An 18,012-nucleotide genomic window follows, 5' to 3' on the forward strand; every position below is an offset into this window, starting at 1 on the left:
GAGAAATTGTCCATAGTGGCAGAGCAGAACTGAACATATGAGATGATCAAAACATCCAACCAGACTGCTGATATGCTATTTTTATCAGACACCAGGTATCTGAGTAGCTGTATCTGACAGATTCTGCAGTTGCTAAAACACTCTAAAGACAGAATGCAATATATCGTTCCTGAAGTCACAAAGGAATTGGGTAGTCCTCTATCCACAGAACCATCCAACCCTTTTGCATTTGTATGTGTATTATAACAGCCATATATTTGGGACTCTTTTCCAAATCTACAGCAAGGAAATAACAGCACAGCATATGCATGCATTCAAATATTTACAAAAGCTGGTAAAGAAGTTTGCTAGCAAAGACAGTTTTAATCACATGCAAAAATGGATGATGCAGTTTGAGCTACAGATACAATTTCATAGGACTGGTCCAGAGACGACTGTGAAATCCACAACTGCTGAAACCCTTCAGTTCCTGAGAACTCTACCTGCAACAGATAGGGATGGTGGTAAGGCATCTACTACTCTGTACTGTGAAACACATACAGCTTTGTGCTGATTGACAGAGATTCCTGGACAAGAAGTTCCCTCCTGATAATTTGAGCCTTGTTGGGGCTCTCCAGACTCTCTTATTCACTTCCAAAGATATTTCCCACTTCTCCTTTCTAAGTCCCACTGCCTGCACACCACTCAATTGTAGTCACAAGGCAACAGTTACCACAAAGGACTGAGCTCCATTAGATGGCGTGCCTGAGGGGTTAGGGAACCATGGGGATATGAGATACCACCTAGCATCAAAAGTCTTCTAATCTGGGAGACCAAGACAGAGTCTACATCTAGGTCCTCTGACTTAGCTGGACCAGCCATATCTCTGCAATTGTGGAACACGGATAAGAGGAAAAAAAAAAGAAGTGTATTTCATCAGCAAATGAAAAAAGACAGTTCCCATTCTCCAAAATCAATGAGGAGAAAAAGATAAAACATTTCCCAGACAGAAGAAAGTGCATTCGTCTCTGTCCCTTGGTAATATTGTGAACTCCTTTTTTTCAAGCCACTTTGGTAAGCTTGACATCGCCTGTGATCTGCAAAGCTTTCACCAGGTTCAGAGGCTGAATGCGGTGAGTGAAGTCACAGATCTGCCGCCCGTCAAGCAAGACCTTTATTTGCTGATGTTCACATAAGAGCTCCATCTGCAATGGAAAAGGACAGGTGAGGGTGTTAGAGCACAGCAGCTGAACTGATTTCACCAGTGTAAACTTAGAACCCCTGCGTAATAGGGATGGTGAAGCACAAGGTCTACCAGTTCCTCTGAGATGACTCTAATAAATAACCTACTCCATGCTGAATTAAAACTGTAAAACTCTTTATAAAGAGCTCTCTCATTAAAACTGGAGAAATAAATTAATCTCTCCTGCAAGGGCTTGAACTGTTTCTCTGTGCCATATGAGAATATGCCAGTGTTGTTAACGCGGCAATTTCAGTAGTTAGTCATATACACAGCTCACATCCCTTCTCCCTTCCACCCTATTTATAGTACTCCCAAAACTACCTTAAATGTGTCCCCTGCTATAAATGGGAAGTAGGGTATATTCTTCTCTTCCATCCCCCACTTCCCATCAATCCGTGCATTTCGTGTGATGGACTTCTCGCTGAAGTTAACTGTGAATATCATCCCAACGTCTTTGTTTGCATCCACTGGATCACAGAGCAGAGTCACCGAAAAGCTGGAAAACAATTAAATGACAATGTAAAAGGGAGTGGGGAGCACAGCAGGTATCTACAAAGATTAGAGAGAGCTGTTTATTCCTTGAAACATGGGACTCCTAAAGAAACTGCTGGCAGGCTGAGAAGCTTCAGAACAGGCTGAGTGTAGGCAATGCTTTCCTTCTCTTCCAGTTTCTAGGAGGACACTAATAAGTTCTCATTTTGTTTTCTGTCTTGTGAGTGAAGTCAAACAAGTATTGGTGAGTGACTGAATTCCAACATTTCACCAATAAAAGTGCTGGAGTTGATTGCCAAATACGAAAAAAAGAAACGATAGCACAGTTGTCAAAGCAATGGACCTTCACTTCCTGTGCCAAAACTGCTATTTTTCAAGTGGTTTTGATTCCAGCCACCAGCAGACAACCTACAGGTTCTGATTTGAGCCTGTTCCTAGGAGAGAAATGTCATTTGTTCATCCCTTCTAGTTCATGTTAGACACAGGCAAGGAGTGGAAAATGGTGGTGGAACAGTCAGAAAGTTCTAACAGTTAATTTTTGCTCCACTTTCTCATCTCAACCTAGGAGCAGAAAAATTACATAGAGTCTGTATGACTTCCTTCCTACAAAATACACTAAAGAAATCTTCTGAATTTAAAACAGATAAGAGTGTATGCTGCATCTGATGCATGGACTCAGATGTGAACGATCCTAATAGTTTATTACAAGTTCTCGCATCACTTATATATGTTCACAAGTTTTCCTAGCTTTTCCATTTGCCTCTACATGTCAACAGAACATTCCACAAACACTCTTCAACCATTCATGCGGGCGCTTATCAAATCAGAGCCATGAGCTGTTCTTTCTTCTTCTGGAGGTGTCCTTGGTTCTCATGCTGTTTATCTTGCCCCCAGCTGCTGCTCTGTACAGTCCTTCTTGTATTCCCACAAGTATATGACATAGATGACCTCTCCATCAGCCTCTTCACCTACCTCTTGGGGTTGGAAGGTACCATCCCTATGATGGTGATTTTCATGGCAGGTCTCAGTCCTCCTTTAATTTCACCGACATACTGCTCCACCTACAGGGAAGAGGGGAAACGAGCTGCAGTAGGTCACATCTGATAACTGTATTGTATTTTTGTATGTAAAAGAGAATTTGGGTGGATCTGCATTTCTCCCATTCACTCTAGTTGCAAACTCCCCTGGAAGAACAGAGCTACATGTACTTGTTCCAAGTAATTCTCTGTCTGCTTCAAGGGTCAGTAGAGAAACTAATAGGGGCAATGGCTGGCAAGGAAAAACAAGAGAGAACTTGGAAAATAAAGTAATGAGGACATTTGGAGTATTATGCTCTAGCATGTAATCACTCCATGTGCATCACAGTTGGAGAGAAGCTGCTGTGAAACACTAAGTGTTATGAGAGGTTTGCATAACACTGATAACTTTCCAAGCCAATGCACAACAGACACTCTTACAGATAACAAAGTGCCTTATTCTTCCAGTGTTTCAAAGAAAAACTTCATTTTCTTCTAGAAGACTTGCACAATATATGTATGATTTAGTAGTTTGGCTATTAGAACCACTACACGTGCATGGAAACCCATGGGCTTCCATTCAAGTGTACATTGCTATGGGTATTTCATACATGTTTTCAAATTCAGATGGTTGGAAAATAAGCCCAATGTTAGAATCTGAAATTATTGAATGCTATCTTACTTAATGGGAACACAAACTCAAGATGATAGAAAGCATTTCGCCTACACTCCATTTCCTAATTCCAGTATACTAGCTACACCTTTTGCTAAGATGACCTTAAGCAATTCTTTTTCCATTCTTGATATTTACATCCAGCCAACATTTACTCCATCCCAGACGCACTAATAACCCCCTAGCTCCTAACGATGCTAATGTTGGAAGGAATTAATGAAAAAAACACTTCAAAAGTGACACCGCTACTGATGATTGTTAACAATGCACGTTTACCCTTGCAGTGCTGGGCAGGTGACTCAGTAGGTGTATGAATCCTCATAACAAAAGCAAAGTATCAGCCTCCTGATAATTTTACATCAGGGAGCAGCTCCTCAAGTAAGAAGAGTGGCTCTAAGGAGATACTTAAAATCAAACTGGAGAAAGCAATTTCAGAGCGGGTAGTAGAGGCTAAATGAACGTTGCCATCACATAGGTCCTGTGTCACATCACACCTCCTTTCTTGCCTGTGCAGGATGTTACCCCAAACCAAAAGGACAGGTTGAGAAATAGTTGGTGCACTGCTGCACCATAGGAAGCACAATCAATAAAGGCATACGGGATCAAACTAGAATAGATCAAACCATAACCATAAGGTCTTAACACTTCCAGCTCTTCCAGCTGAGCTGAAATCAGCTCAGGAGCACAACTGTCCACATGGGGTCATTCAGCCAAAGCTGAGTTGGCAGTACGGGTGAGAAATACTCAAGAAGCCATATAGCCAGCAGCTGTACAAGCTCCTGCACCACCTTGCAGGGTGTGCAGGTGAGTCCCAGTGTGTGTGCAGGGACATGGCCCCCTTCCCCTATTTTCCATTCAGGAGCCCTGGGGACCCCTTCGCTCACTTACTTTGGGACACCTCTCCTTCTCTGTCATCACTGCTGAGCCACACACACTGCCGTCCCGGGGGAGCTTTTCTCGTGTGATGACAAAAACAAACAAAAAGCCCAGAATAAAGGGAGGCTGTCGGGAGAGGGGGAGAGTTATCTCTGCCAAGCAGTATCTGGACACCACCCAGCCAAGCAGCTGAGTCACAGCCCACACGCCTGGGCGCAGCACAGCCAGGGGAGACAGCAGCAGCACGGAGCACCCCGACACCCACCTGGAGGGCCAGGCATATCTTGACTGTCTGCATATACATACTGCAGAAGTACATATTGGTTTGTGTGTGTATGTGCAAGACACTGCATTTGTCCATACAAATATATGAGGGCTGCTCTGAAATTGCCTCCGGTTTTGTGATGTTGGCCCACGATGTCAGAAGAGGATGTTGGTGGTAGGGCAGCAGAGGCCGCAACTTCCCACCCATATTCTGCTACATTTTATCACCATGTGACAGAAGGCAGCAGAGGAGCAGTCTGTCAAAATGGCTTCTGGCATGGACGTGCGTATGAACAAAAGGTGTAGCACTGAATCCCTCCATGCAGAAAAAAATGGCACCCATTGGCATTCATTAGCACTTGCTGAACATTTATGGGGACCAAACAGTGGGATGTGAGCACAGTGAGGTGGTGGGTGGTGCATTTCAGCAGTGGTGACAGCGATGTGAAAGACAAGCCATGTTCCAGATGGCCATGCAGATTTTTACACGTGCAGCATGCTGGCTCTCGTTCATCACTGGTGAAAATGCACAGCAAACGGTGGCGACTGTGTTGAAAAATAGTGTTCTGTAGCTGAGAATTCACCCTATCAAATGGTGTTATTGTGCTTCAGACGCGCTGAAGTTTCCATGGCAATAAACAGGAGGCATTACTTTTGGAGTGACCTACACAGCACACATATGTTTTTCTTCCACTCCAGCCATCTTTCAAAGGAGAATGCATGTGTTCCATATCCTTACACAGGGCAGCAGAGAGATGTACGTACAGCAGTGCATGTGTATGCACACACATATGTACAAATGGACCCCTCCGTGCATGCCTTTTTCACACCCTGTAAGGACAGATACATTTACTCCTTTGAATAAGGACAGAGATGGCATCAAAACACATAGTTATTTGTACCCATGTATGTTTACACATACATTTTCTCCTCTGCGTACTCGTAAATACACTCATCCACATGTGGACCTGTCAGCCCCCTCCCTCATTAGCTGTAACTGTTGTTTAGCCCTGAGGTTGTGCGGTTGGAACACACCGTATTCGAAAGCCCCTTCCGAGCCGAGGAGGCGGAGCGGCGGCCGGAAGAGGGCGCGGGGCGTGCCGGTGGATGGGGACGGGCGTGGTTACGGGGAGGGCGAGGCTAAACGCTGCCCGGAGCCCTTCGGCGCCGCCCGGCTCTCCGCAGAAAGATGGCGGCTTGTTTACCTTCTGCCTCGGCCCGGCCAATGGGCGCGCGCCTCCCTGTGCCCGCCCGGCGGCGTGGTCAGCTGAGACGCCTCCCAAGATGGCGGCGGCGGTAGCGGTGCTTCGGTAGAGCCGGTGCCGCCGCAGTGCCCGCCCTGTCAGGTAACGCTAACGGGGGGATCGCCGTGGCCGGTCCGCGCTGAGGAGGTGGGGGGCGGTGGGAACGCCCCGCGGGGCTCTGTGGCAGTGTACCTCCCCCTTCCCCCGTCATCGCGGTGGGAGGCCCCCGAGGGTTGGCGTTGGCTCCGTGTGAAGCGGAGACCTGGGGCCTCCCTGTCGCTCTCCTCCCGGCATCGCTCCGCGTGTTCCCTGCCCAGGTGCGAGGCCGCGCTGGGAGGATGCATCCCTTCGGCAAGGAAGAAGCGGCTTCTCTGGAGAGGCTCTTCGGGTTCTTCTGTGAGTGCGTGCGGAGCGGGCACTGGGAGCTGGCGCAGGCCTGCGTGCCCCATCTGAGCCGGTGGCGGGGCGACGGCCCCGGGAAGGTGGAGGCCATCCTCGAGGCGCTGGTGGCCTGTCCCCAGGCGGTCAGGTAAGTAGGTGACGTTCTGTGCGGTGTGTCCGACGGTGTGCTGGCTGCTGGAGGCCGCTGGGATGTGGAGTGTAGTGCGGGTTGTGCGCTGAGATGTCTCGGATGTGTCCAGGCGTTTCGTTCGAACGAACGGTGCCTTAATAGCACTTCAGGGTATGCTGCTGTCCGTGGGAGGGCTAAAGCTTGTTGCTGCTCCTGCTCAACAACTATGTGATCATGCTTCATGTTAAGGTTTGTTCAACGGTAAAGGTTATGGGAAAGGCTGCTATGCTATCTTTTTTTCCTTCTGTTTTCTTTACTTAGTTCCTTTGACAGTGCTGACTTGGAATACTAACTTTGAGATGTCTGTATAAGTACTGGAGCTTGTGAAAAGCTGATGGAAGTGAAAAGGTTTTTTGTTTGTTTAATCAGTACAGTAGGTTAATTTTAATTTGGACAGAGAGCTACGTTTGTGCTGCTGTGATATAAGAGGTTGCTTCGTTTGGGGGGATGGAATTAGTTGGGACAGGAAATAGCAGTTTGGCAAGCAGTCACATTTCAGAGAAATCTGCTGAAGCACTGAAAGTAGGTTCTACAGCCTGAACTTTAGACCAGAAATACATTTCGATGTTTTGAAGGAGAGAACTATGGCAACAGTATTGGTTTCTCACAGATTCAAAAGCAGTTGTTTGCACAGCAGAAATAATTGAGCAAATGTGTAAGTAATGTTAATGTTCTGTGTTCTCTGTATCTTTTTCCTGCTAGAATTTTCAGAAGTTTAGTTGTTATAATGCATGAAGAAAATAGAAACAAAATAGAAGTAACTCTGTTTTCCATGATCTAAGAGAAGGGCATGACATTGTGTAATCCGACATATACATGTTTATTGCTTTTACAGGTGTGGGCAGAACTGCAGCCCATGGAGAACTGCATGGCTTTGGCTTCTAGTGCTGGAAAAATGGCTTGCAAGGGATCAGGTACAGTAGTTAGTTCTAACTGTCTTCCAGGTGTGAAATGTCTTCCTTGTTACTTGTTTGTAACAGTAGGTTTTCCTGCTGTTCATGGAATCAAGCTTTCAAGGTAGCTGGTCTATTGGTTTTGCTCTTACCAAAATTCTCGAGAAATAAGTGTACTTATTTTCACTCGTGTAGCACCTGTCTTACCTAAATGAAGAAATAGTTCAGGCATCAGACAATTCTTAATAAGCTTTTGATGCCGTGGGAGTTTAACATGTGCTTCCTGTATCACTCTTTTCAGAATGACAGCTGTGACTTGCTTCATGAGTGAAAGAGAAACTTGTCTTTTTCCTTATTTGTCTTTGTTTTAATTTTTATGCTGGGTAGTGTGGTCACATATGTATGTTCAGTGGTGTTTGAGTTTGGTTTTTTGTTGGTTTTCTTTCATCCTAATTTCACTTATTCTTGTCACTGCTGAAAGCTTTGTACTTTCTTTACCATTTTAACAAAAGATGTCTTAAGTTGATGGTATTGTAACTACTGGAGAAGTGATATTTAAATCCTATTCCAGTGGAATCCACTGGTGCAGCAGCAGATTCTAGATGGGGAATAGTCTTCAACTGGGAGTTAAGTACATTCAGAGAGATATTTGTCTGCCTTAAAAAGTTAATGGAATAGCCCGGATTCAGTTATGATAGTAAAGATAAATAAAGCTTATGTTGGTTAATATCTTTCTCATTCTCTTCTATTGTTTCAGAAAACTGTACCTATTACTCTTCGGAGAGAAACAGAATTTTTATTGTTCTTGGAAGAATTGCAGAAAGATGTCTCTGAAGAAGTCCTAAAGGTGAGCTGCTTAGCATGGCCGACGACTTCTTGTTAGTTATGCTGAATGTGCTGCAGTTTTGTGCATATTTCCATCTACCCTTCAAGGTCATAATAGATTGCACCCTTGTCTGCATTGTTGCACAGAAATGAGATTCATCAACTTCATAATCATAATTTCTTTCAGAGGCATAATAATTGATAGTTATCTCCTGATCCAACAAATTAAAAAAACAAGGGCATTGTGGACTTCTAGTATTCGCATTTTGTGAAGAGGTAGGAGAGTAGTATGTATCTGCCATCCTATAGGAGCTGCTGGTGTGAACAAAGAGTGGTGTAAATATACTTATCAGCATATGACCAATGTAGTGTAGTTGTATGTTACAGGTTTCATTATATTTTGTTATGTATTCAAGCATATCCACTCTTCTAGGGAGACTACTGGGTGATGTAGACTCCAATTAGTGGATTACCTAGTTAATTTAATGTTTCTGAATTGATTTATCTTCTTGCTTTCAAGTTCATCCTCTTTACATTAAAAAAACGTCATATTATCTATGGAGTCCAGAAGGTGTAATCTTCTATTCTTTCCCTGTCAGGAGCTGTTTGAAGCGTATGTGTGCACCCAGAACAGACGTGCTGCAGACACGAAAAGAAGAGATGGCTGTTCTCAGAGATTCAGTTTGGATGTTGTTTCTGCTCTCCGAAAGCTTTTGTTACGAGCTCCACAGAGGGCACAGGTCCTGCTGGAGTTCTTCCAGGAGGAACAAGGGACGCACAGCCCTTCAATCCAGCAGTACTGCTCTCTGCAAAACATCTTTGTTGAATTTCTTCGTGACTCCTTGAAATCTCTGCAGAGGCTTCAGTGCGGTTCTGAGATTTCAGAGCTAGATCAAAGAGAACTAGTAGATATAATTTATTCTGTTCTCAGTATGGTGACTTTTGAGGTGGAACACCAGGCTGATGAATTGCAACATCTGTTCAGGGAGCTCTTGGATGTATGCTGGGCTGAGGGAAGCCCACTGAGGGAGGAGAAGCTACTAAGCTGTATGCTGAGGAAGCGGAGCCGTGGCCTGTTAAACCTATATAGCAGCGTTCTCATAGATAAAACAAGAGAAAAATTTCTGGTATCAAAATCAGTAGGAAAAGGTATGTTTTTCTTCTTTCTTTGTTGTGGTTTCTTGTTTAACAATCCCATTTAGTCATTAAACAGACGAGGAATCAGGCAGTGCTCTTGCTGAGATGCCTTGAGTTCTAAGCCATGGAGTCCTGTGAAAGATGATGCTAAAGTGGCTTAAAGCAAGGATCTGACATAGGAATACTGGGTCTCTTCCTACATTTCTGCAATCTGTATAGCCATTCTATGTGAGCATTTCCTTTACCCCCATATTGTGCTCTGTTTTTATTTCTTGAGTGTTTCACTGCTGAAGTTCTTTCTTTTTTTTTTTTAAAAAAAAAAAGCAAATTTTTTATTTTATGTTATTTTTTTGTAGAAAGTTCCACGTGTATGTAAAGTTGTTATTGCTTCAGTTCCAGCTCAGAGTGAACAGTGTTGGAGGATGTCTCATTTCAGGCCAATTTGTATTTCTTCAATTATAGAGATTGCTGAAGGAAAGTTCAGGATGGTGTGGTGTGGCAGGTTGGCATGTCTGGTAATAGCTACAGATAGGGCTTCCTTGTAGAATAGAGAAATAGATGAGCAATTCCCTTCTGCCTTAGTGGAAGTAATTGAATTTTCACTTCGCAGAGCTCTGAGAAGTTTCTGCTCTGGTCAAGGCTTTGCTAGGCCCTGTGAGCAATGTAGTGTCTCGGGACAGAAGTGGGAATTCATGCGACATATAGATAAGATTTGAATGACAGAAGAAAGAAAGGCATTATGACCTGAGCTAGTGCAAGCAACCTGTGTGCTGAACAGGCTTCTGCTATGTTTACAACTGTCCAGTGTCCTGTTTTCCTATCCATCCTATTTCTTTTTTTACCATACTTCTTCCTTTCTTGGTTTTCTCATGATCCAGTAACAATATCTGAGCATCTTAACTGTTAACCTATAACTGGTTAGCATTCAAGAAAATGTTGAGGGTTCTTCAGTTGAAATTAACAGCAACTATGCTTCTTTTAAAGATACTGCTCAATACTGGAGAGTAATCCTGTGATGTTTTTTAGGTTCATCTGAGCAGCTGGATGCAGAGCGAACCATGATGAATTTGTTCTCAGATCACAAAGAGGCTTCTTCATGGAAGACAGCATATTTCTACTGCTTGAGCAGTAGCAAGCACTTTCTGGAACAGATTCTGGTATGGCCAAAAAAACATTTAGAGAGAACCCCAGTGGCAACTAAAGTCAGTCCTTGTATCTGGTGTTGCATAGAAGAGTTTTTACTCAAGTAGTGTTTATTAGGATTCACAACTTATCAGTCACCTTTTTGTTCTTATAACTCCCCTACTTCGAGCTGTATGATGAACTCAAAGCATTCAGTGAGATTTGTGGAAAAGCAAATCTGCGTGCAGGCCAAATCTTAGATCTTCAGAATTTAAGAAGTCCTGTCTTACTTGCATTTTTGTTTGTTTATTGTTTCACTCTGTGGCCTGGGTCTGGTTTCTTAGCTTTTCTGATGATGATAGTTGGGACAGTGAAACTCAGGAGTTGGCAAGGTAAAACTTTGAGTGTGAAGTTCTGGCAAAAGATACTCTGGTAAGATTTGTTTGAGCGTGTTTTCATTGAAGGAATAGCATCCTGGTACGTGGTAACTGTTTGAATGTGGATTTAAGTTATTTGTGTTGAATGTAGTTGTATTTCTAGATAACCCGCTCATTCAGGTTTCTTACAGAATGCTCTTAACAGAGCCATAGTCCATAGAAAGGAGGCATTTGAAATGATTGTTTTTATTCCTCCCGTTTTATGGAAATGTAACTTGATGGCTTGTGAAATAAAACTTAGGAAAGTTTCAGATGCAGAGCTTTTCTATTTTAGTGAAGCTAATGTTGAAATGGCTTTGAACTTATATAGCCCATTAAGTATTACGAGTCTTTGCATCTTGGAAAGATAAATGCTTCTTCCTTTTGTTTTTTAGGTAACAGCATTAACTTTGCTGAAAAGAGAAGACTTCTCGGGCCTGAGCAGCTTATTGAGGAGAGAATTCAACCCCCTCAGCCGCCTCTTGGTATTGCTAGGATGGACTCACTGTCAAAGCTTGGAATCAGCAAAAACATTGCTATGGACTCTTCACAAAACTCAGGTGGTCAACAGAAAGCAAGGGACAGTGTCCCAGTCTGAATCCAGTGAATCCAGTTTGTGTGCTTAGGTTGTTAGTTGAGTTTCTGTGTTTGTTTGTTTTAAAGTTTCTTGTGGTTTGCAAGAAAAATTGACAACCTCAAATTATGAAAATCTGAATTGCAGATTTTCTTTAAATAAAGTAAAATAGTTTCTAGTGAACATTTAAATCTTTCTCAAAAGGGAACTTAAGAGAAATTAAGATGCTACAGTTGTGTGTAGGCAATGGAGTTGGATGCTTTTCTTGTTACTCCTCAGCTGTGATGGGTGTATGATTGTGCAGGTGATTATGAAAGTGTATCTTATGCAAGCTGTTCAGCCCTTTGCTGTTAGTATAAGAGAAAGACAGGCAGTAACAGTTGTTGACTGGTTTTGAGAGGAGCCAGGGGACATTTGATCAGTGTCATTTCATCCTGTAAATAGTTTCTGGATGGTGATTGGTTGTAGTCAGAACTAACCTGTAAAAGGGGAGCTTGGAAATTTCCCATACTCCTCGAAATAAGGTGATCAGTCACAGGATCTGTGTCTGAAGAAACCTCTTCATTTGGTAGTCTTCCTCTTTGAAGCTCTGAGTCTGAGGATATAGGTGCAGTTCAGGTGATGTTTGCTTGCAGGCAAGTGGTTTGAATGACGGAGGTGATGAAACAGGGAGTGCTGCAATGCTGGATCTTTGGGGCAGATCTAGTCTGATACTGCAAAAAGGAAGTTACAATCTAACATCTATTGAGTAGCCTCTGCAAAATGTATGCCTTGAATCTGGTTTTAACAGGCAGGCATCTGTAGTACACATTGAAAAGGAAAGTGAGTGCTATGTAATTCATTCTAGAGGTTAAGGTGTGTTTTAAGAAGCATTAGTTTTGTTTTTGAAAGCTAATCATGAAAAGCAATTTTTGCACAGTCTGTAAGTGGATTGTGTGGGTGCTGATGGATTTTGCTGTTCTTTCAGAATAGCCCTTTTTTGCTGCCTTTGTAATAAAACTGGCAGCTTTCTGCACTTGAAAGTTACCACTGGGTAGAAGTCTTATGAACCCCTATATGTGACACAAGCTTGTTTCTGTTGTTTGGTTAGAGGATTTGTTGTAAATGGATTCTTTTGTTTGTCTTTCCATTTAGGATTTGTGCAATGATTCAATACTAAAAGATTTCTGTGATGGGCTCTGGGCTCAAGTGGAAGTTCTTGAATGGTGCATCCAGCAAAACAGGTAAAGTAGAAGAGCTTTTTATTTAGAAGAGTCTTGCTAAAGCTGCCTGCCTGTTAGTCACTTTTGTGTATACAAGTAGAAATTGCACTCTCTTCTGTGAATCCTGGCTACTCATCTCCTAGTATCTGCGTAAGCCAAGCTCTTGAAAATGCTTGGTGGGCATTACTTATGTTATTTGTTTACCTTCTTCACTGCTGTAATTTGGTTAAATCCAAATTAAAGGGGAAGTGTATCTTTAAAAATGATTGAAGGAAAGACCTAAATCTGTGTGTCACCTCTTTATTTATTCCCTCTTGCAGCATTACTATTCCAAGAAAGGTTCTTTTGCAACACTTGCACAGTCTAGATTGCCACACTGCAATATACTCTCTTCACCATCTCACTAATCTTCTGGCTCTAAATGAAGAGGATGTTATCGAGCTGCTTCAAAAAGTTCCTGCTAGAGACCAACAGTTGCAGGGTAAGTGTGTAGAATGACAACTCAGGAAAACCCCTGGTCCACCAAGTATGTTCTGCTCAGTATTTCTGCCAGGAAGAATCTGTTATTGTTCTGGTCATGTGGAAATTAATGTAGAGTCCTTTATGAGACTAAACTGTCTCCCAGGAAGGAGGTGTGAGATCTGTTTAACCTCCCAGGAACACACCTTTGTAAGAGCCTTTTCAAGGTATTGGGTTTTGCACACGCTCAGAAATGTATGTGCACTTTGTACTTCTTGTTGCAGAAAAATTAAATCACAGTCTTCTTTTATTACTTAAAACTGAGTTAATTCTAAAAACCATTTTTTAAATTCACCGTTGCTTACATGTTCTATAACAAACATGGCTGTTTTTCAATTTTGGCTATCTCTGCACTTCAATCTAAAACCAAAGGACAAAATGAAATGAAACTGGCACTGTCATGCTGTAACGTCTTCACTTGTCAGAGATATGAAATATTGTTCTCTTTTTTTTCTTTTTTTTTTTTTTTTCCCTTCCTTTTTTCAGTTATATCTGAACAAATTTACTTAGATCTTAAGATTTACCTATTTACCTTCAGTCTGTCTTTATGTCCCTCTTTCCTCTTTCCTCTCATTTTCCCATGTCCCAGTTTGGTGCCTAGAATTATTTGATACTGCTGGTCATGTCAGTTCACTTAGAAGTGGCTGTCCTTACACATTTGCACATGTGCAGCTTATGTCCAGTTTTGGCCACTGATAGTTTAATACTGTTTTCTGACAGGGCCTCTTAATAATGGTACAGAAGCTCAGTCTTTCCAAGTATACCAGAAACAAAGAAGTTGCAATGTTTTGTGTCTTATTTCTTCTGTGGGGAGAAATTCTTAAATGTGCAGTTTCAACTCCAGTTACATGGAGAGCTCTCAGTGATGGAGCTTTGATGATTGCTATCCAGTATCATATTATTAAGATGTCATTTTCCAATCCTGTATTTACTGACCTTGTTAACATTACCGTGACAGTTATCCTGAATAAGTCTTAACAAACAAACAAAAAGACACCCCAAGAAAACAAAACCTTCATGATTGAGACCCCTATACAGACTTCTAGAGTTCTTGCTTTTTGTAAGTAATTGTTTCGGTCAGTGTCAATGATAGGTTGTTAATCACTTGCAACGCTTCGATTATTTTCTGCTTGACTTCTGTTATATGTCCTTCAAAGACAAGAAGGGGAAATCCTGTCAGATCTGGTAGCTGCGTGACTGTAGTGAATGAACTCTAGCTGTAGTTTTTCTTGTTTCAGATCCCCTTAATTTGCGGAACTAGTTAATGTAGGCAAAATTTCACTATTCCAAAGTTACAGTATAATTTACATAATTGCATAATCACGGTTTAATAGAAACTCCTTTAAATAACATGTTTTGAACTTTTAAGGGAGGATTGGAGTAATGAAGTTTTAATTTCTGATTTTATAGTGTTAGCAGGCATTTTTCTCTCCTCATGCTACTCTCTTCCCTTCTTCCTCCTTTTTCTGGCACATCTGTCAGCTGCAGTAGCGAAACTGAAGCAGCAATAGTGGTTGACACTTGGAAGGTACCCTTCAGATCAGTGCATTACTAATTTCTGTGTCATCAGTTTCAGTAACAAAAAATTCCGTGTGTGTGAAAGTATTCACCTGTAAGATATTAGTGTTTCTAGGGTAGGAAGGTCAGGCGCTTATAGTTATAGGTTGTTTTTTCTGTACTGATGCAAGGAAAAGGGTTGGTGTCGATGCAGATGCTGACACAGGTACTCTCCATCTGAGTCTTTCTATGAGCATATGTGGGAGGCAAAACTGTACTAAACTTGCATTAGATGACCCTTGTATACCTTACAGTAACTCTGGCTGACATCTTGCTTGTTGTTGAGCTGTATTTATCAGACCTTTGTCTCTACATTATTGCAGTTGTCTTAATGCAGTGGTGTTGAGAGCTTTGCAGGTGCTATGTAGCAGTGGAGATCTGGCACGTTGTAGTGGTACTATGGCTTTGTAAATTCTGAGAATTCATGCTTCAGTTTTATCTCATTTCTGTCTGCTGTTGTTATTGTTTTCAGCAGTGCTGCTGTTGTTCAGAATTGCATTGGTAAAGAACAGTGGGTTTTCAACTGTATGAGCTCTCAGGGTTTTGTTTTGGCCATTCTGCAGCTGTTGGGGGAATTCAGGCTGCTGTTGTTTTTCTTTGAAACCACATCTGAGCCTTGTGGAGGACAGTGCCAAAACACTTTCTAGGTAATGCTCTTTGGTCCCAGCATTTGGATGGGTGCCCTACCAGTGCATGGAACCAGTCTCTGTTTAAAATGCTTTGTGAGCGCTTTCTCTGTGTGACAGTAGGCAGAGTAGCAATCTACCCTTTTTATAAGAATGGAGAATAGTGAATTCCTGCACTAATTTATTGTTTGTTGTTTTTTTTTTTTTTTAATTTCTTTTTTCATATCTTTCTTTTACGTAGGAATTTAATAACTCATTTAAAAGTTACATAACAGAATATATGACCGTACATTTGATCAGTTGCAGTTCATATGCAGTAAACATGACCAGCTATTGTGGATAGAATCAAAAGATGGTATTTATTTATTAGAACACATATGTAGAAGTGGTAGTTCTCTAATCTCACAAGTCACATCCAGTCTACACTGTCTTCTACAGTTGTTGTCTCTCTACTTATAAACCTCTAAAGTATTGGAACAGCGTGTTGCGAATGCAAAAGTGCAGCTTCACCACTTTTCTCTAGTAGACTTTTCATGAGAAGGTTGTGATCGTTCTTGCTGTAGTTGTATTCTGTAGCACAGACTTGCAGAAGTAACAGTGAGGTAGAGCAAAGTTGGGAAGGAGGTGACACTGGAGGAGAAAGATCAAGAAAGTGTGGGGACTGCAAAACACGATTCACTTTGGTTTTTTTTAATTATTATTATTATTTTTTTTAAACCTGCTACCTTCTCACCAACCTTCTTTTCCTCCACAGCAGCACCACTCCCTAATGCTCTCAGCCAGCAACGCAGTCTGGCACTCTTTAGAGCGTTTTGTGCCATGAAGTATGCTATCTATGCTCTCTGTGTGAATTCCCATAAGCATTCCAGGTGCAGAGATTGCATACGCAGCCTTCTTTGTGATATCCCTGAAGACACAGCTTCTGGAGAACCAGCAGGTGACTGACTTGTTTTCTCAGTTTCAGTAGGTTATACTTTTGCATTTGCTGAGCTCTGAATTATCATGTAAGTGTACATACATTGTATATTCAGTGGAGTATGGATGTTTTACAAACAAGTGTGATGGCATTTCTGAGAGGTCTTGTTACCTTTAGTAATGATGGATATATTGGATATATGGATCTAACTTATTCTGAAGCATTTATTAGATGAAAATATAGTGCAAAAAGGAAATTATGGAATGTCTGTGGCAGGGATACTTTTGTAAGAGCTCACAATTTCCCAGAAAGTCTCAGTTTCCCAAAATCTGGGATTTTTTTTGTTATGACTACGATGTCTGTAATCTGAGTTTGCACCTCATTGCCTGGGCTGATGATTGATGCTGCTTAGACGAAAGAGGAAAATCAAGTACATACATGTTTACCTTTTTAAACAATAATGTGTGAAGAAATTATCATCCCTGAGCTACTAGGACAGTTGTCTTCTTGGGGATTTCCTTAGAGGGCAGATATGGGAGGAAAGAACTCCTGGAAAACATTGTGAGTGTTCTTTGTTTTTGTTTTTCCATGTACAGATTGCTCTCCAGTCTTTTCTCAGTACCTTGTTAAGTGCCACCAGTTCCTAAGGAGCATTCCTGTCCCACTGCGCCTGGAAGTTCTGGAGAACATTTTCTCCTTGCTTTTTGTTTCCTACAGTGACCTCCACAGTGACAATCTTCTACCTGAGGACTATGCAGAGGATGATGATCTTGACAGAAAGAGTTCTGCTGTGAGTGTAGAAGGCAGTGCCAGTCGGCGGTCTTCTACATCAGAAAGTCCACAGCACCTAGTTAAGTCTGAAAAGAAATTAGAGAGGTATCTGTTAGCTGCTCGGACAGACCACTTGGACACTCAAAATCTTAATGACCTGGAGCAATGTGGCAAAAGCTGTGGATCCCCTAGGCTGAACTATCCAGATCTGAAACACCTCACCAGCAGTGTCAGTGGATTTTTAGTGGATGATGTGGCTATGGATGCCTTCCTCACATTGCTCCTCAACCATCTGGAAGAAATTCAGAGTTCTCTCCCATGGGACTCCAGTAACGTTCTTCGTGAAGAGCTGGAGCTTGTTGAGTGCTTGAACCTTTCTGCAAGCAGAGATGGCTTTGGAAGTCGTGTGTTACAGTTCTCCAAATACCTTTCAGAAGCTCACTGGCGATATAAGGTAGTGATGAGCAACAGAAATGCAGGTAGGCTTTGTATTTGGCTTTTTCTGGTACATGAACACTGTTCTGTTACAGTTCTTCAGGCAGTGCCCTCGAGACTAAGTTCCCTGAGCATCTTGGTGAAGGAGAGTGCATTTTGGCAGATATTAGGAGAGTGACCTAGTTAGAGATCACCTGGTTCCTGCACCATTCTCTTGAGAAAATTACCTGTTTTAATCAGAGAGTTCAGGCTTCCGTTTTTCCCTTCCCCCTCATCCCCTCCAATTGCTGTCAGATTTTTGCCTGTATCAGAGTGTTGCTTATTGCATATCTTAGACTGTGCAGAGTCTGGGCAGTATGGACCTTGAGTGCTCCAAGCACAGCATTGTTGTTAGAGGGGAAGGGCACTTATATTTTGAAGATCTCTTAGAAGTGCACAGGCACAAGTCTGGCACTGATCTCAGCTGTGTAAGATTCTGTTCTGTAATCACAGCTGTTTGATTGCAATTAGACCACCCCAGCCTTATTGATAACAGTTGCTACACAACAGTGCTACTGAAACAGGGCTTCTGGTGTCTGCTAGCTTTTATTGCATTCTTAGGGAAGGATATCCTCTTAGTGTTTCCAGATTGGAAATTAAGATAATACACAGGGTTTTTTTT

At 42.1% G+C, this 18,012-nt stretch overlaps 2 protein-coding genes across 2 annotated transcripts in view; one reads left to right on the forward strand and one right to left on the reverse strand.

The window, feature by feature from the left end:
* Positions 1-346: 346 nt before the first annotated feature.
* On the reverse strand, positions 347-4,404 carry LOC140253229 (galectin-related protein A-like). The gene is made up of 4 exons (XM_072338723.1): positions 4,292-4,404; positions 2,687-2,775; positions 1,544-1,718; positions 347-1,184 (listed from the first exon to the last, which is right to left on the reverse strand). Exons 1-4 carry the CDS (start codon positions 4,316-4,318, stop codon positions 1,041-1,043), a joined length of 435 nt encoding a protein of 144 aa, XP_072194824.1. The 5' UTR covers positions 4,319-4,404; the 3' UTR covers positions 347-1,040.
* A 1,350-nt stretch (positions 4,405-5,754) lies between these two features.
* ZFYVE26 (zinc finger FYVE-type containing 26) overlaps positions 5,755-18,012 on the forward strand; it is a 45,191-nt gene continuing 32,933 nt past the window's right edge. Inside the window, exons 1-11 of the mRNA XM_072338725.1 lie at positions 5,755-5,889; positions 6,105-6,316; positions 7,194-7,272; positions 8,009-8,098; positions 8,676-9,225; positions 10,240-10,370; positions 11,147-11,311; positions 12,460-12,548; positions 12,848-13,008; positions 15,984-16,166; positions 16,742-17,395. Coding sequence (XP_072194826.1) covers positions 6,126-6,316; positions 7,194-7,272; positions 8,009-8,098; positions 8,676-9,225; positions 10,240-10,370; positions 11,147-11,311; positions 12,460-12,548; positions 12,848-13,008; positions 15,984-16,166; positions 16,742-17,395 — 2,293 coding nt within the window. The 5' untranslated portion in view covers positions 5,755-5,889; positions 6,105-6,125. The remainder of the gene's footprint in view (positions 5,890-6,104; positions 6,317-7,193; positions 7,273-8,008; positions 8,099-8,675; positions 9,226-10,239; positions 10,371-11,146; positions 11,312-12,459; positions 12,549-12,847; positions 13,009-15,983; positions 16,167-16,741; positions 17,396-18,012) is intronic.

Source organism: Excalfactoria chinensis, chromosome 5 (assembly GCF_039878825.1).
Source record: "Excalfactoria chinensis isolate bCotChi1 chromosome 5, bCotChi1.hap2, whole genome shotgun sequence".
Taxonomy (NCBI): Eukaryota; Metazoa; Chordata; class Aves; order Galliformes; family Phasianidae; genus Excalfactoria; species Excalfactoria chinensis.

Coding starts and splice junctions, on each gene's coding strand:
- LOC140253229 (XM_072338723.1), bottom strand. CDS start 4,318: ATGACAGAGAAGGAGAGGTGTCCCAAA. Junction 1,719..2,686: donor GTACCTTCCAACCCCAAGAG/GTAGGTGAAGAG, acceptor ATTGTTTTCCAG/CTTTTCGGTGACTCTGCTCT. Junction 1,185..1,543: donor TAGCAGGGGACACATTTAAG/GTAGTTTTGGGA, acceptor TTTCCATTGCAG/ATGGAGCTCTTATGTGAACA.